Genomic DNA, 22,959 nt, shown 5'->3' on the forward strand with positions numbered 1-22,959 from the left:
TGCGGATGATGATCCATGCTTTGGCGTCACCTTTTTTTCTTTTCTTTTTTTTGGCTGCGCAAATAACCTTCTTACACCTGGGCTGGGCTGGGCTGGTGGCTTGCGGATCTTTTCCCAACAAAAAACAGTTCTGTTTTATTTATCCCGTGTTGTAGCTTTCGCTCTGCTACTGATGCCGGTGCTTTCAGAGCAGAGGAGACAGTTAACTGTATTCCAAAAGTCTGAACCAAAAGAGTTCAGTTTAATTTTTAATACACATGTTATATGCGTAGCCACGGCGCAAAGAATGTTTCACTTCTTCAGAACCAGAAGCAAAGAGACTTGTCAAAAGTGTTGTGTCATAACGAGGAGCGGAAAAGTCAGACGATGTCACGATGCTGAGAAGTGAGAACTTCACATCTCATCTACGTTAAAAATGTGTGGTCCTGACAGCGCCCCTGAGAAATATCTGACCACGAGTGGACCCCCAAGTGCTCACTATATATGCTAGGTTGCTTCTTGCTTGGAAGGAGGAGGCAGCAAGCGACCGACCTGCTAAGCTTCAGCCTTCAGGAGAGAGTCGCAAGAAAGCGCCATGGTGGTGTTGCCGCATGTTTTTTAATTGTAATCGTTCCTTGTAATTTGTGCTTTATTTGGTTTGTGGAATAGAATAAGTTGATCTATTACCATCATATTTCTCATAGACCAATAATTAGTAATAAAATGAGAATGCATTTATTCTACCAGATTCATGGAATCAAGATTAGCACATAGTAACACAGTACAATAATATAAGCTTATTTTATTTGCAGATGTATAGTGCTCAGATGGGATCTCCAATGGGACCCCAGTTCACTCGTCCGTCACAATCTGGACAGACCTCAAACACTAACGAAACACAGGTATAGTTTTGTAGTATATTTACTTTAATTTACAATTATAATCATGCATTGTTTTATTTGGTTATAGGGTTCTGAGACCACCATGGGGATATCCTACACATCCAATGGGGCCTTGGGGATGCCCCCCATGGCCAACACAACCACTTCCGTCACCAGTGGTACGTTCCTGATTTCAATGCTAGTTGATTTCAATGCTAGTTGATTTCCTCCTAAATAAACTAAGTCTAGATTGGTTCTATCGTCTAGCTTTAGTCACTTTCAGAGGGGGGCCACAATGCACCATTTTCCTAGTGATTTCTGTTGGTAATCAATCAGTTCCTCAACAGTTTTTACTAATAACACAACACATCTGCTACCATAATCAGTCAGTTCCTAGTGATTTATGTGTCGTTGTGCTTTCAATCTGTTGACTGGTGCCTAGTGATTGCGGTGGCGTGTAGCGCCCCGGCTTGTCCCGCTCACGCTTCACAGCCTGCTTGTCCTGAGCTGCTGAGCCCACTACAGTAGTGTGAATTATTAGCCCTTGTACAAAGGATGATAACCTGATTATGAAGGTATTGATCGTTGATCAATGAAGCCTTCATTAATAGACGTTCAAATTTTCTGATATGTTCTTGGAAATTTTAATGATGCCTGCACATGAAATTTTGAAACCTTTTAATTCCCTGCCAAGATATAGATAGGCAAGTCACCAGTGCAAGATAGGCTTCCTTCCTATTGTTCTAGATAATGGAAGTAATCTGATAGTCTCAAGTAAAGAAGGAAAAAGGTAAAAAGATTGATATTTTAGACTAGGAAGTTGACACATCTGGATTTTCCTTCTCACATGACTTATGGCTCGATCTAATCAATCTGCATAGATCTACCATTCCTTTGGCAGCCTTGCACTATAGTTGTGCGCTTGCATCTGTAGCAGTAAAATTTCTGTTGGAACTCGATGCATGGTGGTGTCCACACTCCACACATACCGAATAGATAATCAATAGAACCATAGATGTAGCAAATGAAAGAAACGAACATTCATATCCACTTGACTGGAGTTGTCTATGAACTATTAAACTCACACATCGAATTGAGTAACCATGAAGTCAAACGAGCCCCTCTGGCATGACACTTATGTACTTGGTTCGTGATTAATGCTGTACTTAAAATCATTAGATATTTTCAGGCCGGTGCATATATATGTCAGTTATATTCAGAATGCTCACTTTTTCTACTCTTTCACATCATGATAGTTCAAATTTACTCTTTCTACGAATATTATTGTTTTGTCATAAGTACATACTATGCAGTGTATTGCCAAAGCGTGGTTGATGCTTGAAGTATTCTCAAAGCACAACATATATATTCATATTTTGTAGGTAGCATAGCTGTCTGTTGTCTGGCATATAAGCATAATTTACCACGTGGCTGATTGGGTGCTACGTCTTGAAATGAAGTTTGTTTTCACTCTCATGTTCATGTTCATGCACAAATATGGAAGCCACATTTTGTGTTTATCATGCTTTCCTATATCTTTGTGTGCATGTGATTTAATGCCAGTTGTGTATTTATGAGAATTTTGGTTTATTTTGTAGGATTCCGGCTCTCATCAAGTGACTCCTCCCCCTCATGTTGACTTTGCGGACAGATGTCTCAATTCTAGTGGTGGAGCTACGAACAACAATCCGTGTTTGAACTTGTGAACTATGGATGTGAACCTATGTGAATTTGTGAACTTATGTATTTGGACTTATGTGAATTTGTGAACTTATATATTTGGACTTATTTGAATTTGTGATATGAACATATATCAATGTGTTTGAAATCTGTATTGTATGTGATATATTGTGTTGCATGTGATATTATGTGTGTCTAATTTTACATTTCTGTATTTTTTATTTTTTTCTGGAAAAGGGTTAAGAACGTGGGTACCCACGTTCTTAAGGTTAAGAACATGGGTACCGTCGAACTTAATGGGCAGCCCTCGCTGACCCACACACGATCCATAAGTTCGACGGCCACGTGGCACCGTCGAACTTAAGGTTAAGAACGTGGGTGCCGTCGAACTTATGGGAAAAAATTCGACGGCCCCCGTCGAACTTAAAAACCCACGTTCTTAACCTTAAGTTCGACGGTACCCACGTTCTTAACGTTAAGTTCGACGGTACCCACGTTCTTAATCTTAAGAACGTGGGGGCCGTCGAACTTACTTCTTTAAGTTCGTCCAAAAATCGTCGTCGGCTATATTCGTGGGTAAACCCACGTTCTTATGGTAAGTTTGATGGCCTATTACATTAAGTTCGACGGTTTTTCACCCACGTTCTTTAACCAGTTTCTTGTAGTGTATCATCGTTATCGATTATCCGCTGCATTTCATTAAGAACTTATTATCTTTTATTAAAACTCCGATTTATGTAATAACTCCAGTACTTTAATTTGTGGTTTCATGTTTATTGTATTCTCTATGAGACTCACCATCGTGTGAGCTAGTGGTATTCGATCCTTGGTAAGTAGCTTTATCGGACTAGATCCGAGGGACTGACGGGTTATTCTGATTTAAGTGTGTTGCTGCCTCCAAGGCGTGACTCGGGCACTTAAGCTAGAATAATCTTGGCGGTTCCGCCACAGCTGGTATCAGAGCGATTACCATTACAGAGGAATCAATAAGTCATGAATGCCAACTTTTCAAAAGTAAATTTTTCTTAGAAACAGTAAGGGGATCATCACGACTAGAACGCTAGACCTAGGACGAAAGGCCTTAAGAATAGTGGGGAAAATAGGTGGTGTTGGGACCATGCTTCGTTGCCGAAGGTCCTGCGGAAAGAAAACAGCTTCGGCTGAAGCTGCTTGAACGTAATGACGAAAGTATCATTCATGAAGCTTCGGTAGTACAGCATGTCCGAAGATGAGGGATCGAACCGACTTAGAGATAGAATGACCTTTTAGTCCATAAGGGTCTGAGTCAATGTTGTAAACTTTTATGAGGGGCATGATTGTAATTCCTCACAGGCTGTGTCCTGTGCCTATAAATAGTGAACAGTATTCCTTTACTGTTCACGCATTCCTGTAATTGCTAACGCATCACTCGGAAATTATTGTTTGTCAAGGCAAAGGTATAAATGTACCTAAACGTTGTATTCAAATATTCTAAATTCATATAATAAGATATGTGAATGATGTCATTTATTTGCAATGTGTTTAACTTTAATTTTTCATGTTTTACTTTACTTTGTATTATCTTTATAAGTTCAATTACGAAGGTGAAAACCTTCGTAATATTATGCCCGTGACCTTCGTCCGAAGTTCATTAAATCCTTGTGAAAATAATGCTTCGGTGGACGAAGGGCATTGATATTTAACATTTTATGTTGCCTTGTTCTTAATTCATAGTATTTGAGAACAAGTCCCCAACATTGGCGCCCACCTCCGGTGAACTCACTTCCACTTTTTTGAGCTGATGGCTTCGTTCAACAATCAAGCTGGAGCTGCTTCGGCTCCGAAGCTGGTACTCCCAATAACAGGCGGTTCATGCTCAAAGCCAGCCAACAAGAAGCAGAAAAAGGAGGCACAGAGAAGGGTACAGCATGTCGGGGTGCAAGGACCCTTCATCAAGTCAAGATGGTCTCACATTCCAATTACCTTCTCTCAAGAGGATCTTCAACTCAAGGATTACCCACACAACGATGCTATGGTTATCTCTTGTGTGATCAAAGGATTTCTGGTCCATAATGTTTTGGTTGATACAGACAGCGCAGCTGATATCATATTTGCTAAGGCCTTCAGACAGATGCAAGAGCCCGAGGACAAAATCCATGATGCCACACATCCCCTTTGTGGCTTCGGAGGAAGGCAGATCGTAGCACTTGGAAAAATCACAATGCCAGTAACCTTCAGATTCATTAACAATACAAGGACTGAACAAATTGTATTTGATATTGTTGACATGGAATACCCTTGCAATGCAATCATTGGTCATGGTACTCTCAATGCCTTCGAAGCAATTCTTCATCCAGCTTATCTTTGCATGAAGATACCTTCGGACCAAGCGCCCATTGCTATTCATGGAAGTCAGGAAGCTGCCAGAAGGGCCGAAGGAAATTGGACAGACTCAAAAGCAATCCATAATATAGATGGAGCTGAAGCTTGTGAGCAATACAAGTTCAGAAGGGAAAAAGCTGCTTCGGCTGATCAGCCGAAGCCCATGCTCTTGTGTGAGGATATAGCAGAGCAGAAGGTGCTCTTGGGATCTCAACTGTCCGAAGAGCAGGAGAAAACCTTGATAAGGTTTTTGTTCAACAACAAAGATGTTTTTGCTTGGTCAGCTAATGATCTTTGCGGAGTCAACAGGGATGTTATTGAACACTCGCTCAATGTTGATCCATCCTTCAGACCCAGAAAGCAGAGGCTTCGGAAGATGTCTGATGACAAGGCCGAAGGTGCTCGGAATGAAGTGAAAAGACTCCTCAGTGCCGAAGTTATCAGAGAGGTAAAATACCCAGAATGGTTGGCTAACACTGTTATGGTAAAGAAGGCCAATGGTAAATGGAGAATGTGTATTGATTTTACTGATCTCAATAAGGCCTGTCCGAAGGACGAGTTTCCATTACCAAGGATAGATTCCCTAGTTGATGCAGCAACTTCATCAGAGCTTATGAGTTTGCTGGATTGTTATTCAGGCTATTGTGACACCCCAGTGTCACCTAGGGTTTCTCTCAAATACCAACCCAAGAACCATTATTTTATGTGAACCAAAGTAAGCATGAGCATCAAAATAACTTAAGTACTAAAGGATTCACCAAGTATATACTTAAAAGTATCATGATCAAAACAATTGAGTCTTTTAAAAAGATAAGAATGTACAACCCTAATGAAAACCCTAAGTGAGCCCCATGAGCAAAATTCAAGAAAATAAGAAAAAGGGGATGAAAAGTTTAAAATTATGACTTGAGCCAATTATAAAAATTGAAGTATATTTAATGAGCAACAAGAAAGGTTGAGAAAGCTTAGCCAAAATAACTCAAATAAAACCCCAAATCAAGCTTCTCATGTGGGCACTTAATGGGAATTCTGAATTTCAGAATTCTGAAATTCAGACCTTGAGCCAAAGATCAGGGATGTTCACCTTGATCCCTAACTCGAATCCTAATGGCCCCATTGACAAAATTGTGTCTAACTAACCCCTCTGTCGTGTGCCAGAAGATGGCATTGGGACGCGAGCCCTAGAACCGACAAAACCTTGGATTTGCCTCGGGTTTGGGCAGGGAGACAGACCAGATTTCCTGGCTCCATATCTCTGCAACCAGTAGGCAAAATCCTATGACCCCCACACAAGAATGGTAGCTTGTAGGGAGGAGAAGAGGTTTTGTGCACTGACCAAGGCGAGAGCAGGCTCGGATGAGCGACCACACGCGCCAGAACTTGGGCAGAACGCACGGGCACACGTGTTCGACCCTGGTCGGCACGCCAGAGCTCGCCCAACCCCCGCGCGCTCGCCCTGGCGTCCAGTCAAGTCCGCCGCGCGCCCACGCTCTCGGCCGTGCCCGCCCGCGCCTATAAAGCCTCCCCGGGCGCACCTCACTTCGCCCCGCACTCACCCTCACCGGCCAGCCCCCTCTCCTTAGCTCCGGCGAGCTCAATTCCGCCCGCCATTTCCGCCAGAGCTTCGGCCACCGTGGCCAGCCCACTCCAGCCATCCTCAAGTCGAGCCAGTGCTTCGGCTAGCTCCGCCAGTAGCCCGTGAAGCTTGCCAAGCCCTCGGACCCGGCCAGACTTCACCGGAGGCCCGAGATCGACCTCACCGGACTTCGGTCTTCCGCCGCCGCGCGTGGACCGAGCTATCCAGTGAGTCTCCGACCGATTCCTTGCACCCATATCTTCTCTGGCATCCCGTGAACCTCTCTGACCCATCCAATTGCTCTATCTCGCCGTGACCAGGCCGGACTCCTCGCCGCCGACGAGCATCCCCGCCTGCGCGCGTGGACCGACCGACTCCGGCCATCTCCGACGGCGACCCGCACACCGTTGTGATCCCCGAGACCTCTCCTGCGTCCTCGACCACTTCACAGGAGCAATCTCGCCGCCGGTAAGCCCCTCCGCCCTTTCTTCCGCCGCGGTTACTGTTTAAGATAGAAGAAGGACCTCGGGTTAGGATTTGTAGAACCCGAGGGGTTTTCTGTAACGTCAGTGACTCATGTGAATAGTAGCTTAAGGACTGATTCACGAGTAAAACTTAAAAACCCGCCAGGGACCCCAGTGCAAAGTGGATTTCCATTAAACCAATTATGTTATTCTTTTTAAAATGACCAGAGAACTTAGAAAACCCATAACTTGATGAATTTTTCATAAAAAGTTGTCAAACCAATTTTGCTAGCTCCTGAATATTATGAACTATCATTTAAAAATGATAAACCCTATGCTTTCTGTTCTAAATTTTAGAGTTTAAAATTAAAAACAGAAACCCACCAAACCTTGTTTAATTAAGGAAAAATAGTTTTTCTTCTGTAACTGAACTTAAAAAAATTTGTAGATGATCAAACCTCATTTAGACACTGTTTAAAAATAGTAGGAACCCCAGCATTAGAAATTATGATGTGCTTATTCATTTAAAGCTATTTTGCCCAAAACTTAGAAAAAATCAGAAAGGCATTGGAAATTAATGAACAGTGATTAAGATTATTTTTCCTAGTTTACTTATGTAACAGAGAACCTAGGAAAAATACAGAGACCATTAATTTGGACCAGTTTTAAATTAAAATGTTTTATTTAGCCTTATATGGACTGAAAATCAATTATTAGAATAGCAAAACTATAACCAAAATGAGTAGTAAAAATCCAGTGGACTTACAACCACCAGAGCCCCACTACAAAAATAAAGAGCACCTCAGCCCAACTTTTTAAGTAAGGAAAATAAATACAAAGTGATAATAAGGCATTTTCCCAATAATTCTTGAACAACCCCTAATAATGTGATAATGGGCAACCAAAAAATTAGCTAAGTCCATAATGAGATAAGCTACCAGAGAAAAATGCAAACCCATGAAAAAGAAGCAAACTCATACCTATTGCTAATAATTTAAAAGCAAGGCCACTTGATTCAAATAATGCATACCACCCCTTCCCTTAAGCAAATAGAGGCCAAACTTCAGAATGATTGCTCTTGCACAAAATAATAACCAAAAAAATAAGAACTTTGTTGTTTGATGTTTTTCAAATATAGTGGTAGTAGAAAGCACCCATTTGGCTAGAAACTTGAGAAAACCATAGAAAAATGATTAAAATGTATTAATGACTAGAAATTTGTATAAAGTCATGTTATAACACCTAAAAGCCAGCAAAAATAAGTTCTAGAGAATTGCCCACTGTTAAATAGTAGTTGTAGTTCAAAGCACCCCTTCTGCCCTAGGATTTGATAATTTTGTCCAGAGAAAACTATTCACTTTCTGACCCCCAAGTTTTGAGATAGAGAAACATACACCAGTACCAAGCCACTGTAATTTTTGCAGAATTTTTAGAATTTATAAAAGCAACTTGTAGTTCAAACCTACTCCAAAACATTAAAGAGAATAAAAGAAAAGGGAAGAAGAAATAAACCTCACCCCAATAAGTCTAACTTGAGAACTTATCAATTCTCCCTAAGACTTAAAAGGAATTCAGTGGAACCCCAAAAATTGAATCCACTACTTACCTTAGCTAAGTTTGACCCAATTTACCAAGTATACCACCCAAGGGTCTTACATAAGCAAAGTTAACCTTGTTTAACTCAAGAAGATCATACACCTTTAAGTTGTAATTTCTAAAAGCACATATCATATCATGCATATATCTTACGCATTGCATTCATTAGATTGTAATCTTGCCGACGGAGAGTACGTGCTCATCCCCGAGCAAGGACCTGTCCAAGAGGAGGACCAGGAGCAGGCTTCAGAGGCTGCTATTGAGGATCTCCCCGCAGCCCCAGCAATTGAAGGCAAGCCCCGGTTTTATATGCATAACCGTATTATTATATGCTACTTTACTACACTTAATGCTTGTAGGATTGCAATGTGCACTTAAGTGTAGGAGTTGCTTGAAACCTCTAGTTGCATGAACTTAGGATTCCTTTTTGAGATGAATACTAGTATGCTAGGTCGAGTAGCTGCTTGCTAATCAGGATCTCGGTAGAAGTCGAGTGATTTTTCTAGCACTCGCGCGAGGTCAGGAATTGATTGTATTCATCTTGATAACGGGATCTATGTTGGTCTATGGACTTGGATCCAGGGAGGATGCCTTGTCCATGAGACGGGAAAAATGAATTAAGGATTAATGTGTGGATACCTGAGTCAAGCTTTTGAACGTACTAAGCACATGCCGGGAAAAATGGTAACCGGTAAACCTAGTACCTGATTGAAGCCGGGCACAGACTTTATCCCTCATGCGACCTGAGACTGGGTCTCCCATGCTAGCTATGGTGGGTACAAGTGCGGTCACTGCACGGCGGCAGCCGGGGTCAGTGGAGCATTGTATGCCAAGGCGGTGAGGCCTGAACGCGAACGGGGAATCGATGGGGACGGTTGTCATGTGTGGGGTCGGAGTACCCTGACATGTCGTGTGTTTAGGTTTACCTTGCAAGGTTAAAACTCGATTCGAATCGTCTGCTTCTCGCAGCTAATGAGATTGCTTGACCCCTTGTACTGCATTGAGTAAGAAGTGAAATGAGGTTACATGAGATAACTTGTTGATTGAACAAAATGCTTGTCACCATGTATGCTTAGAAGGAGCAAACCTAGCTAAATTAATGAGGATAGAATTTGAAAAGCTAAAACTTGATTTTAGATACAGCTAGTGCTTTTGGCAAACCAAACCCCACAACCAAACAACTGCATAGTCTAGAGGTAGAGGAGTAGACTCCTCACACCGGTTAAGTCTAGCTGAGTATTAGTATACTCAGCCTTGCTTGTGGCATAATTTTTGCAGGTACCATTCAGGAAATGGTTGATGGTGTGACTTGGCCTACCACCCTGCCACCGGGTTGGACGGTCGAGTGGGATGTTGCTCCAGCAGGAGAGGAGCACGAGGAGTAGTGGGCTAGGCCTTGCCCAATTCCTCGATACCGACGACATCGATTATCCGCTACACCTTATTTTGTGAACTTTATTTACTACGCAAAAACTCCAATTTATGTAATAACTCAGTACTTAATTTGAGGTTTCCTGTTTTATTGTATTTCTTCTGTGACTCACCTTCGAGTGAGATTGTGGAATTTGATCCTGGTTAAGTGGCTCTATCAGACTAGATCTGAGGGACTGACGGGTTATTCCGATTTAAGTGTGTTACGGCCCCTGGGGTGTGACTTAGGCACTTAAGCTGGAATAATTCGGGCGGTTCTGCCACAGCTATCACCAAATTTGGATGAAAAAGGAGGATGAGCCGAAAACAAGCTTTATAACCCCTAGTGGAACATATTGTTACCTTCGGATGCCTGAGGGGCTTAAGAATGCTGGAGGAAGCTTCAGCAGAATGACAGCGAAGGTTCTTCATTCTCAGATAGGCAGGAATGTGCTAACTTATGTTGATGATATCATTGTAAAAAGCACGAAGCAAGATAATCACATTGCTGATCTGCAGGAGACCTTCGCTAATTTTAGACAGGCTGGTTTAAAGTTGAACCCAGAAAAATGTGTTTTCGGAGTGAAGAAAGGGAAATTTCTTGGTTGTCTAGTCTCAACAAAAGGAATTGAGGCTAATCCAAACAAAATCAAAGCTATCCTTCGAATGGAGCCACCAAGTACAAAGAAGGGGGCTCAAAGATTGACAGGAAGACTGGCATCTCTCAACAGATTCATATTTAGATCAGCAGAGAGAAATTTACCATTTTTCAAAGTGCTGAAGTTAGCCGAAGTTTTTCAATGGGGACCAGTCCAGCAGAGAGCCTTCGAAGAGCTGAAACAATACTTGATAGATCTAACAACACTAACTCCACCAACGCCAGGGGCTCCTTTGTTGTTATATGTAGCAGCTTCGCACTCAGCGGTAAGTGCAGCACTTGTTCAGGAGAAGCTTGAAGGCCAAATCAAAAAGCAAGCCCCAATATACTTTGTGTCAGAAGTTCTTAGTCTATCAAAGAAAAATTATACAGAATTGGAGAAGGTACTGTATGCTGTTTTGATGGCCTCCAGGAAGCTTCGGCATTATTTCCAAGCTTACAATATAATTGTTCCTTCTTCAAAACCGTTGAAGGATATTATGAGAAATCGAGAAGCTACTGGAAGGATTGGAAAATGGGCTGCAGAGCTCAATGAATTTTGTATTGATTATGTGCATAGATCTTCGATTCAGTCCCAAGCGTTGGCAGACTTCATTGCTGACTGGACGCCAGGGGCTCAGGAGGAAGAAACGAATAAAGATGCCGAAGTATGGACAGTGTTTTGTGATGGGTCTTGGGGAACCTTCGGAGCGGGAGCAGCTGCTGTGTTGGTTTCACCTTCCAAAGTTAAAACTTGTTATGCGACAAGACTTGATTTCAGTTGCACAAACAATATTGCTGAGTACGAAGCTCTGCTTTTGGGTCCTCGGAAGTTAAAGGCAATGGGAATCAGAAGGGCCATTCTTAAAACTGATTCCCAAGTTATTTCTGGTCATATTGACAAGAGCTATAAAGCAAGAGATCCGAAGCTTGAAAAATATTTAGATACAGTCCGAAGGATTGAGGCTTCCTTTGAAGGATTCTCTGTTAAAAATATCCCTCGTGGAGAAAATGAATATGCTGATCTATTAGCCAAGTCAGCAGCACAGGGGCTGCCCTTACCTTCGGAAGTATTTTTCGAAACAATAAAAGCACCTTCGGTCGAGCTTCTTGAAAGAGCAGTCCTCAACATATCCCCTGTCTATAGTGAAGATTGGAGAACTGAGATAATATCTTTCCTTCAGGGTAATTTTCTTTCAGATGACGAAGCTTATAACAGGAGGATAGAAGCAAGAGCTCGACCATATATCATAATAAAAGGGGAATTATACAAGCGGGGGGTTTGTTCCCCGTTACTCAAGTGTTTATCCAGAGCCGAAGGCATAGAATTGATGAAGGAAATACACGCAGGCCTGTGTGGATCTCACATTGGATCTAGGCCTTTGCTCGGGAAATTTTTTCGTCAAGGATTTTATTGGCCAAAAGCAGCTTCGGATGCAGCGGGTTTAGTTCAAAAGTGCGAAGGTTGTTAGAAATGTGCAAGAGATCAAAAACAACCTTCGTCCTTAACTCAATTAATACAACCCACTTGGCCGTTGCAAAGGTGGGGCCTTGATTTGCTAGGTCCATTACCACCAGCACAGGGGAACATAAGATATGTTGTAGTGGCAGTGGAATATTTTTCTAAGTGGATTGAGGCAAAGCCTTTAGCCACAATAACTTCGGTTACTATTCAAAAGTTTTTTCTGACAAAATATTGTTTGTCGCTTCGGAGTGCCGAAGGCCATTACTGTGGATAATGGGACACAGTTTGATTCTGAAGCTTTCAGAGAATTTTGCGATCAAATTGGCACGAAGATCCATTTTGCATCAGTTCGACATCCGAAGTCAAACGGACTTGTTGAAAGAGCTAATGGGGTCATAATGACAGGGATAATGAAGCTAATCTTCAATCAGCCCAGGGGAAAGTGGCCAGAAGAATTAATTAAAGTGGTGTGGAGCCATAACACAACAGTGTCAAGATCAACAGGTTTTACGCCATTCAAACTATTGTTTGGTGACTAAGCAATAACCCCGGAAGAAGCCAAAGCAGGATCAATAAGAACAGTAGCTTCGGCAGAAGACGAAAATGCAGTTGATCACTCTGTGGAAAAAGATGCTATAGAAGGGATCAGGCTTCAAGCTATGGAAAACATCAACAAATATCAAGCTGAAACAATAAAATGGCGTGACAGAAAGGTTAGGCTGAAGAACATTGAGCGAGGACACTTGGTACTTCGAAGAATAGCCAACCCTGAGACAGTAGGCAAATTACAGCTGAAGTGGGAAGGACCTTTTTTGGTAGCATTTTCGTCAAGACCCGGTTCCTACAGATTGAAGGATATGGACGGCAACGACATTCCTAGATCATGGAATGCGGATGAGCTTCGGCGATATTATGTTTAGCTTGATGTAATTTTATTTTTCTATTTTTTTTGTGGCACCCTTTTCCTTTCCAAAGGGGGAGAAAGGTTTTTAATGGGGCCACAACATGTAATTTTCCTTATTTTAATTCTATAAGAGTGATATCCCCCAAAAATGTAAATGTAAATGCAAAGGAAAAAGAAAAGAAAACAGGGAGAAGCTCAAAAGTCGTTCCTAAGGGAATGCAGAGCTTACAGCGAAAAATAAACGCTGATTCCGCCGAAAGTAAAAGGCGAAGAAGCTCCTAAGGGAGGCTTACAGCGAAAAATTAAATGCTGATTCCGCTGAAAGTAAAAGGCAAAGAAGCTCCTAAGGGAGGCTTACAGCGAAAAGTCAACGCTGATACACCGAAAAGTAAACGGTGAAGCCGAAAAGTAAACGGCCAAAAGATTTGAATCATTCCCAAGGGGATGAAAGGCTATGATTATGGTTTTTGAATATGTGTTTCGATATTCATTTGCACGATACATTACATCATGTCATTTGCATTCATAAACATTCATTTAGACATATATAGAATCTCATCATATCACACAAAAAAGACAGATGCTTCGGCAATGAGGAAAAATTTCGAAGAAAGAGAAAATTTTTCATGCTTCGTTGTGTACGAAAAGAAGGGAAGGTGTTTTTCGCCTTCGGCTCAAAAAAGAGAAGTTTCGTCCACAGCAAAGCAGATTGTACACGGATAAAGGAGACAAAATATATTACAAGGTATGTACAAATTTATATAAGTTTTTTCCATAATTATATTACAAAGATCCCTTCAGAATTTTTTGTAGGAAAGTCTATTATAGCAACTATCAAGCTTCAGCTTCGTCATACTTCAGCTTCGTCATCCTGCATATATTAAAGAGCAGAATAAGAAAGGTGCAAATTTCAAGGAGAAGGTAAAAGTAACAAATATAAGTTTCTTACCGGCATAAGGTGACTTCGAGCTTCGTCACCAGCCATCCTTCGCCTGCCATTTACCCAAATCTAGGTCATGAATCTATTTCCGATGCTTCGGGCTAGGCTCAAGTCTGCTGCTGACAAGCTGAAGTTTGCTCTATTCACAATTTTTCCGTGCGTACAGCCAACCTTCAGAAAAGCGGCAGCTGTGCCTCGAGAAGCTACCAGGGCGCAGAAATCGGCATGCCCACCAATAACTTCGTCAAGAGCATCAACCTCGCCTTCAATATGTTCCAAGGTGCTGGGCAGGTTTTCGGCTGAAGGTGAAATTTTTTCAGAACTGGCTCCGATAGAGTGAAATACGTCCTTCAGCCGCTACACGCATCGGCTGCCGAAATTTAGGCATTTCTCTTGGAGATCCTTCAATGATTTTTGCAAATTTGAATTTTTCTCGACCTCAGTCTTGAGACTTGCTTCAAGCTTCTCCTTTTCTTGCTCATATTTTTCTGACTTTTTGAGTAGTTCATTCTTTAAACTGTCATTTTCGGCTTGGACCTCAGCCAAGGAGCCTTCCATAGACTGAATAATAAAGTCTTTCTTCTCTAAAGCACCTTCGTGTTATTTAGCCATAATTTCAAGATCTTGAATGGTGAAGTCCTTCTTCAGAACAGCTTCGTAATTTTCAACTTTTTCTTCTAAATTTTTGATGATAGCTTTGTTCTTCTCCTCTTCAAGATCTTGTTGCATTTTAGCACTTTACTTAATAATATACTCTGCCAAAACAACCTTCCTCAGAAAAAGACATAAAAAATAAATAATAATAATAAAATAATAATAATATTTTTACCTTAAAATTCGCATAGAGCAAGCTGCCGGCGACATGATGTCGCTGGTACCTGTAGAGGTCTACTTCTATCTTCGGCAGGCCAACGCTTTTGGAGAGGGTTCTAACAATTTTGGCCTCGGTGCGATTCCGAAGGCATCTTAGCTTCCCTTCGTTGACCCCACCAAATAGCGTAGCCCCTGATTTATATTCGCAAGATATGGCATATTTTTTCAACTCTTCTTTTTCGACGTCTGTTAACTCTTGTCCAAGCAAATCTTGAAAGTTAAAATCTCCTTCCTCCGAAATTTCATCAATCTGCTCTTTCCCCTTTTCAGTTGCCGTGTTCACCGCAGCCACAGCAGCTTCTTCTTCAGCCATTTTCAGAAGAATATTGTCAATAACTTCCAGTGTGGTTTCCAGGTTTGAATCTTCGGTGGCCTCGGCTTCGGCTCCGGTAGCTTCGGCTCCGGCAGGTGCAATTTCAGTGATTTCAGCCCCGGTAGCTTCGGCTGCTGCGGCTTCGGCTTCGGCGGTCTCGACAACAACAATTTTTGACGCCGATACCGGTGGCGGCGTCTGATGAATCACATGTGTCACTTGGATAATTCTGCGTTTTTTCGGCTTTGCAGGAATTTCTGCTGCCGAAGCTTCTTTGTCCTTCTGAAAAAACTTCGTCAGTTCCGGTGCCAGCGGACTTAGCTTGACAGGCAAAGATTCAGTCATTACCTTCAGAATTTCTTCTACTTCGGCAGTAGAAGGTGTCGCAGGAACTTCCTCATCTCGGACCAATCTCTCTGGTTCTGGAGATGCAGGCTTTGGAGATGTAGCTTTTCTTTTTTTTGGAGCAACTACCTTCGGTTCAAACTTTTCTTTCTTCTTTTGTGGTTGATCTTCGTCGTCTTTAATTAAAGTACTAGCTACTCTTTTCCTTTTCTGCCCTTCGGCACCCTTGTCTAGCCGCTCGTAGTCAGGGTATTCAAAGCCTATAGCATCAAGCACTCTGTTTAGCCTTCGTTTCGGCCGGGTGCCAAAGGCTGCTGTCATCAATTGATCCTCTTTTTTAGATTAATTCCCAAGAATTTCAGTACTCATCACTTCGATTGTTTCGAGCCATTCTTGGCAGGGTGCTTTAAAATATTTCTTGAACTTATAGTGGTAGGGCAGGCGGACAATCTCCCCTTCCTTCTTCTCTCTTTCGAGCTTCGGCATAGCCCATTCCTTCATAGTTGGAAATATTTTGAATGCCAGAAATTCCTGCGCCAAATCTCTAGTGCCAATGTGCTCTGCAATAATCCTGAATTCAGCCAATGCGATTTGCGTTGGACCTTCTGGTGTCATACTGCATCGGGGTCTAGTCTCTCCGAAGATCAGTTCAAGCGGACTCTGTACCAGCTTCTCCTTGTCATCATTAACTTTGACGTAGAACCATTCCGATTTCCAGCCTGCCGGCCACTTGCTTCGGTAGCTGATCACAGGAAATTTTGTAGTTTTCCGATAGGCAAAATTGTAACAACCAAAATTTTCATGTAACCCATCCTTTCTGGCCTTGGTTTGGTAATGTAGCTCGTGCACTTGGCAGAAACCTTCGGAAAACGGTTCCACCCCTGGCTTCGGAGAGCCCAAATATAAACACTAAGCCTAACAATAGCGTTAGGAGTTAGTTGATGAAGATAGATCCCAAACTTCTTTAGCACATCAACAATCATCCTATTCAAAGGAAATCTCAAACCAGCTTTGAGGAAACTCTTGAAAATCACTATTTCATCTTTCTCTGGCTTCGGGGTAGTCTCTTCTCCACCAAAGCGAATCAACTTTTTCTCATCTTCGCTAAAGTAGCCCGACTTCACCATCTTAGGAAAATCGGCCTTACAGATGGTTGACTTTCCGAAGTCCAAGTGGCTAGGCTTGCTTGGTACTGCGATACTGTGATCACCTTCAGAATCAGTCTCTTCAATATCTGCTTGTTCTGCTTCGGCAGCAGGGGTGTCTTCCGATGTCACCAACCCAGATCGCCTCATTGCTTCCGAGATGGGAACAGTTTCCACAGCTTCGGCTTCGTCTCCTTCGCGCTCAGCTCTAGCAGTAGAGCGCACTCTGGCCATTTGATTTTGAATTTCTTGAAAATTGCTTGGAAATTAACAACTTTTCGTCCGAAGCTCTTCTTCTGACGAAGCAGAAACTAAACTGGAGCTTCGTTTGAATGCGAAAGTCAAGCTTCGGCTATGGTTAAAATTTTTGGCAGCAAAACAGTGCAATAGCAATGAATGTTGTGGTAACTTTACACCTACCCGTCTGTTTATATAGTGTTGCAGGTAAGAAGGTGAATCATCAGGATTTTTACACCAGGCAAACAGTTGCTCGCACCCGCTGCACGGTGGGCCGCAAAAACCAAAATAGTGAACTTGCATGGTGGGACCGCTACGCGCTCGAAAACTGTATCGTTTCTCGACAACGAGCTCAGGGAAGGTGTTTTTCGGACCTTCGGCTTCCTGAAGCCTAAGAGACTTTTTTCACGGATCAAGCTCGTTACGAAAAACGATCTAGCACCGCGAAGGGCCTACTGTTGGGACCATGCTTCGTCGCCGAAGGTCCTGCGGAAAGAAAACAGCTTCGGCTGAAGCTGCTTGAACGCAATGATGAATCTATCATTCATGAAGCTTCGGTAGTACAGCATGTCCGAAGATGAGGGATCGAACCGACTTAGAGATAGAATGACCTTTTAGTCCAGAAGGGTCTGAGTCAATGTTGTAAACTTTTATGAGGGGCATGATTGTAATTCCTCACGGGCTGTGTCCTGTGCCTATAAATAGTGAACATTATTCCTTTACTGTTCACGCATTCCTGTAATTGCTAACGCATCACTCGGGAATTATTGTTTGTCAAGGCAAAGGTATAAATGTACCTAAACGTTGTATTCAAATATTCTAAATTCATATAATAAGATATGTGAATGATGTCATTTATTTTCAATGTATTTAACTTTAATGTTTCATGTTTTACTTTACTTTGTATTATCTTTATAAGTTCAATTACGAAGGTGAAAACCTTCGTAATATTATGCCCGTGACCTTCGTCCGAAGTTCATTAAATCCTTGTGGAAATAATGCTTCGGCGGACGATGGGCATTGATATTTAACATTTTATGTTGCCTTGTTCTTAATTCATAGTATTTGAGAACAAGTCCCCAACAGGTGGCTATATAAGTAGGCCATATAGGCCAACCTTAGAGTAGTAGGGATGCCCTAGAAGCACCCCTTTGATTGGTGAGAAGACGTTCTTTCTGGCATGCATGCATTATAAAACATGAAGAAATTAAAAGTTAAGGAAAAATGCATCAAACTATGAACCTAAGAAGCATTGTTAATAATGGATAACAAGAAATGGGTTGGAATAGATAAATCTAAGTTACCCACCTCCTTTTAACAACTCGAGCACACGTTTCTCCTTGCCGCTACCATAGCACTTACATCTAACCCTCTTTCACAGATGACTTCACCCACCCCCGCCAATGGAGGAGACACTCGCTTCAGTTTTGACTACCTTTCCCACGAGGGCTTTCCCTCCATCTTGTGGGAGGTGCTCTGCTCCGCCGGATACCCTACACCCCTCTGTATACGGTGCAGCTATACGAGGAGCATCGAGTGCCAGGTTGTAGGGTTTGGCTGACCCTGGAGTCTCACCTTCTGTAGCCTAGGTGGCATTCCCTCGATTCCGAGACTGTCGGGTTCAGGGCGGACGACACCACTTAGGCCTTGACAACCTTCTGCGGATAACATCCCCTGGAGATGATGATGCACCCACTAGGACTCTTCCCTGCCGAAAAGAAGGATGACCCCCATGTGGTGCAACCGAGTGAGCCACGTGAAGGACGTGTGGGCCAAGCATCCCGACCAGGTTGGGAGGATCACTGTTCAGTGTATGAGCGCACTGTATCGCCGACAGGCCTTGTAGAGCGACGCCATGGCACACCTCACTGGTCTAGCTCAGACTACAAAGATCACTCTCGACAATCAAGAGGACTTCGTGGTCGACTTGTCTTCAGAACTGGTAGAAAAAGACCTAAAGGTGGAACAGTTGAACCAGCGCATCATGACTCTAGAGGAGCAGGTGGAAATCCGGGATAACACCAATGATATCCTGGAGATCCAGCTCCATGATGTGCAGGAGGAACTTGAGGAAGCCAATGACCACCTGGAGATGCACCACCAAGACATGGAGGCAAATGAGGCAGATAGCGAGGGAGATGGGGATCCCAAGGAATTAGAGCTAGCTTTCGATCCAAATGCGACTCCCTCTGGATTGCCCCCTTCACCTGCATCTAGTGTGGCCTCTACCACTCAGGGTTGACGGGTTAGTTTGACATATTAGGAGGACAAGAACCCACGTGAGCTTAGTTTTGGTACCAATTTTTGGACTAGGCTTAAGGGTGAATCCCCTAAATTGTTGTAACCCGGGAAAAACTTTTGTGAACAATGAAATGAATGCAGGCATGTTATCCTCGATTGGTTCAATATTATGTTATGTCATTTTTCTCCGCATGATATAAAGAATATTGTTTGGAATCATGACTCGAGGTAACAACGACGAAATTTTTGTTTTCAGATGGCAGCTAGGCAGTGTCGCGGGCAGAACGAGCAGGTTCCCCCTCCACCTCCTCCAGCTCCCATGATGCAGGAGCTAATGGCTCAGCAGAATGAGATTCTGCGGTAGCTGGTGCAGCGCCAGCCCCACCCTCAACAGTATGGTGGAGGGCAGCAATAACGCCCTCTGGCTGCAACGACATATCAGGAGTTCTTGAGCACGGAACCGCCACTGTTCACCAAGGCAGAGGACCCGCTAGATGTTGAAGTGTGGCTCAGGGTTGTGGAGTCCAAGTTCCCACTCCTCACGGGAGCTTTCCCTGACGATGCAAAGACCCGCTTCGCCGCACAACAGCTTCGTGGACCTGCTAGGACATGGTGGAACCATTTCCGCGCCATGTTAACCGCCGACCATGTGGTGACATGGGAGAAATTCAAGACGCTTTCAGAGGAAACCATATTCCAGCAGAGATTCTAGATCGCAAGCTCAATGAGTTCTTGGCTTTGACTCAGGAAACCCGCACTGTGTTGCAATATACCTAGGCCTTCAACGACCTGTGTCAATATGCGGGTTATCATGCAGATTCAGATGAGAAGAAGAGAGATAGTTTCCGCAGGGGACTCAACACCAAGCTTCATGAGCGCCATAACAATGTTCGGGTTGACAGCTTCAATGAACTAGTCAACCTTGCCGTATCACAGGAAGACTGTATTGTAGCCCACCGGGCAGAGAAGAAGAGGAAGGCCCCAATGTCAGCAACTTCAGCTCCACCCCAGAGGTTCTGGATTGTCTCCAACAATCAGAGCAGGGGATTCCAGCATCAAGCAGAGAGATGGGTCATCAGGCCACCATAGCAGCAGCAAGTACCCAACCGTTTCCCTGCTCTCGCTCCAAGAAACGATCAGCCCCAGCAGCAACAACATCAATTTCGCCAAGGGAACGAAAACAAATGCTTCACGTGTGGCAATGCAAGCCACTATGCCAAGAATTGCTCGCAGAATCAGCCAAGGCAGATGCCAGCACCCAGCCAAGACAAAGGGAGGAAGAAGAAAGTGGAAGTCAGGTAAGGGAAGCTCAACTTCACTACTCTGGAGGAGCTACCTGAAGGAGCGCCCATCATGACTGGTACTTTTTCTGTTTATAATCAACCTGCATTGATTATATTTGACTCTAGTGCATCGCATAACTTCATTAGCAAGATATTCAGTGTCAAATGTCAACTGCCTTTCTATCATACCCAAGGGTCCTTCATGATTGCAACGCTTGGGGGCAAGATTGCGACCAATCAATTAAATCGAAATGTGCCTATTCAGTTGGGGAGCAAAATTGTCAAAACCGCCCTCCTCATTCTGGTTATAGATAATGTGGATATTAGGAGCTAACTGGATGACCCAACACCAAGTAGTGTTACATGTCGCCAACCGCATCGCTGAAGTCCATTCCCCGACCTGTGGAAAATTCACCTTATATCTGCCTAGCCAAGAAACCACTCGGTCATGTGCCTTCTCCATGATAGAACTACCTTTGAAGAAGATTCCAGTGGTCTATGATTATGCAGATTTCTTTCCTGATGAGTTGCCAGGAATGCCGCCAGATCGGAATAATATTGAGTTCGCCATCGAATTGCAACCGGGAACGACACCTATTTCCAAGAGGCCCTACCGGATGCCACCCGCCGAGCTGGCATAATTGAAGAAACAGCTGCAAGAATTGTTGGACAAGGGATTCATCCGCCCAAGTACTTCACCTTGGGGATGTCCGACCTTGTTCGTGAAGAAGAAGGATGAGAGCTTGAGATTATGCATAGATTACCGCCCACTCAATGCAGTGAGTATCAAAAACAAGTATCCTTTGCCTCGTATTGATGTTCTTTTCGACCAATTGGTTGGAGCTAAGCTGTTTTCCAAGATTGATCTTCGATTTGGCTATCATCAGATCAAGATACGAGCAAGTGATATTCCAAAGACTGCCTTCTCAACCAGATATGGGTTGTATGAATATCTGGTGATGTCTTTCGAGCTAACAAATGCGCCAGCCTACTTCATGTAACTGATGAATTCAGTCTTCATGCCTGAATTGGACAAGTTTGTGGTGGTCTTCATTGACGATATTCTGGTGTACTCAAAGATTGAAGCATAGCACGACAAACACTTGCACATAGTACTCCAACGTCTAAGGGAGCACCGCCTTTATGCCAAATTGTCTAAGTGTGATTTTTGGCTGAAGGAGATTAAATTCTTGGGTCACACTATCTCTGAGGGAGGAATAGTTGTTGATCCAGATAAAGTGCAAGAGGTGATGAATTGGAAGCCGCCAACCATTGTTCATCAGATTCGGAGTTTTCTAGGATTGGTCGGGTATTATCGGCGATTCATTCTAGATTTCTCTTGAATTGCTAAGCCCATGACAGAACCGTTGAAAAAGGGAGCAAAATTTGATTGGGGTTAGAAATGTGAAGATGCCTTTCACAGTTTGAGGCAACATTTGACCATAGCACCTGTGTTGGCGCAGCATGACAACAACAAGCCGTTTGATGTGTATTGTGATGCCTCTAGCACTGGACTGGGTTGTGTTTTGAAGCAAGGCAACCGAGTCATTGCCTACGCGTCAAGAGTGCTCAGACCTCATGATCAAAATTACCATACTCATGACTTAGAATTGGCAGCCGTGTTTCATGCCCTAAAAATGTGGAGGCATTACTTGATGGGGACTCACTGCAACATCTATACAGATCACAAAGAGCCTCAAGTACATCTTTAGTCAGGCTGATCTCAACATGAGGCAGAGAAGATGGCTAGAATTGATCAAGGACTATGACTTGGAAGTACATTACCACCCGGGGAAAACTAATGTGGTAGCAGATGCTCTAAGTCGAAAGTCACAATGCAATTGTATGGTGATGGATTCTCGCATCAATACCCTGTGTGATGAGTTGAGTAAGATGAGGATTGAAGTAATTCCTTCTGGTACCTTGTCTCACATCTCCGTCGAGCCAACCTTGTTAGACCAGATTATTATGGCCCAACTCGGTGACAAGGGAGTACAAATCATCAAAGAGAATCCTAATCAGAAAGTGGAGAAGTATAAGTGCTTTCACCAAGACAGCAAGGGGATACTATGGTTTGAAGATAGATTGGTGGTTCCTAAAATAGATACCTCAAGAAGAGACTCTTGGATGAGGCTCACCTCTCCAAATTCTCCATGCACCCGGGAAGCACCAAGATGTACCATGATCTGAAACCCCTGTATTGGTGGACCAGGATGAAAAGGGAGATAGCCAAATATGTATCAGAATGTGACACCTGTCAGAGGTTAAAGGCAAGCCACTTAAAGTCAGCTGGTGCCTTGCAACCCCTATCGATACCTTCATGGAAATGGGATGACATCAGCATGGATTTCATTTTGGGTCTGCCCAACACCTCTCGACATCACGATTCAATCTGGGTCATTGTGGACCGATTAACGAAAGTGGCTCATTTTCTTCCAGTGCACACCACCGATATGGCTCATAAGTATGCAGAGTTGTACATTGACTGAATTGTGTGTTTGCATGGATTACCCCGGATAATTGTCTCTGACCGAGGAGCCCAATTCGTAGCCATATTTTGGGAGCAATTGCAAGATTCCTTGGGAGCCAAGCTGGTAAGAAGTTCGGCTTACCATCCTCAAACTGATGG

The 22,959-nt window shown here is 43.2% G+C and overlaps 1 protein-coding gene across 1 annotated transcript; it reads left to right on the forward strand.

Annotated features, from left to right (window-relative positions):
- Positions 1 to 187: 187 nt before the first annotated feature.
- Positions 188 to 2,740, forward strand: LOC118473322 (uncharacterized). Its single transcript, XM_035962552.1, has 4 exons — positions 188 to 603; positions 792 to 881; positions 949 to 1,039; positions 2,459 to 2,740. The coding sequence occupies exons 1-4, from the start codon at positions 484 to 486 to the stop codon at positions 2,497 to 2,499; spliced, it is 342 nt and encodes a 113-aa protein (XP_035818445.1). The 5' UTR covers positions 188 to 483; the 3' UTR covers positions 2,500 to 2,740.
- The last annotated feature ends 20,219 nt before the right edge of the window (positions 2,741 to 22,959 follow it).

The sequence above is a fragment of the Zea mays genome, chromosome 9, assembly GCF_902167145.1.
Source record: "Zea mays cultivar B73 chromosome 9, Zm-B73-REFERENCE-NAM-5.0, whole genome shotgun sequence".
NCBI lineage: Eukaryota > Viridiplantae > Streptophyta > Magnoliopsida > Poales > Poaceae > Zea > Zea mays.

Excerpts from the sequence above, each read along its gene's own strand:
- LOC118473322 (XM_035962552.1), top strand. The coding sequence starts at position 484 with ATGCTAGGTTGCTTCTTGCTTGGAAGGAGGAGGCAGCAAGCGACCGAC. Across the intron at positions 604-791 it reads TTGCCGCATGTTTTTTAATT|ATGTATAGTGCTCAGATGGG; the intron begins GTAATCGTTCCT and ends TTTTATTTGCAG. Across the intron at positions 882-948 it reads CAAACACTAACGAAACACAG|GGTTCTGAGACCACCATGGG; the intron begins GTATAGTTTTGT and ends ATTTGGTTATAG.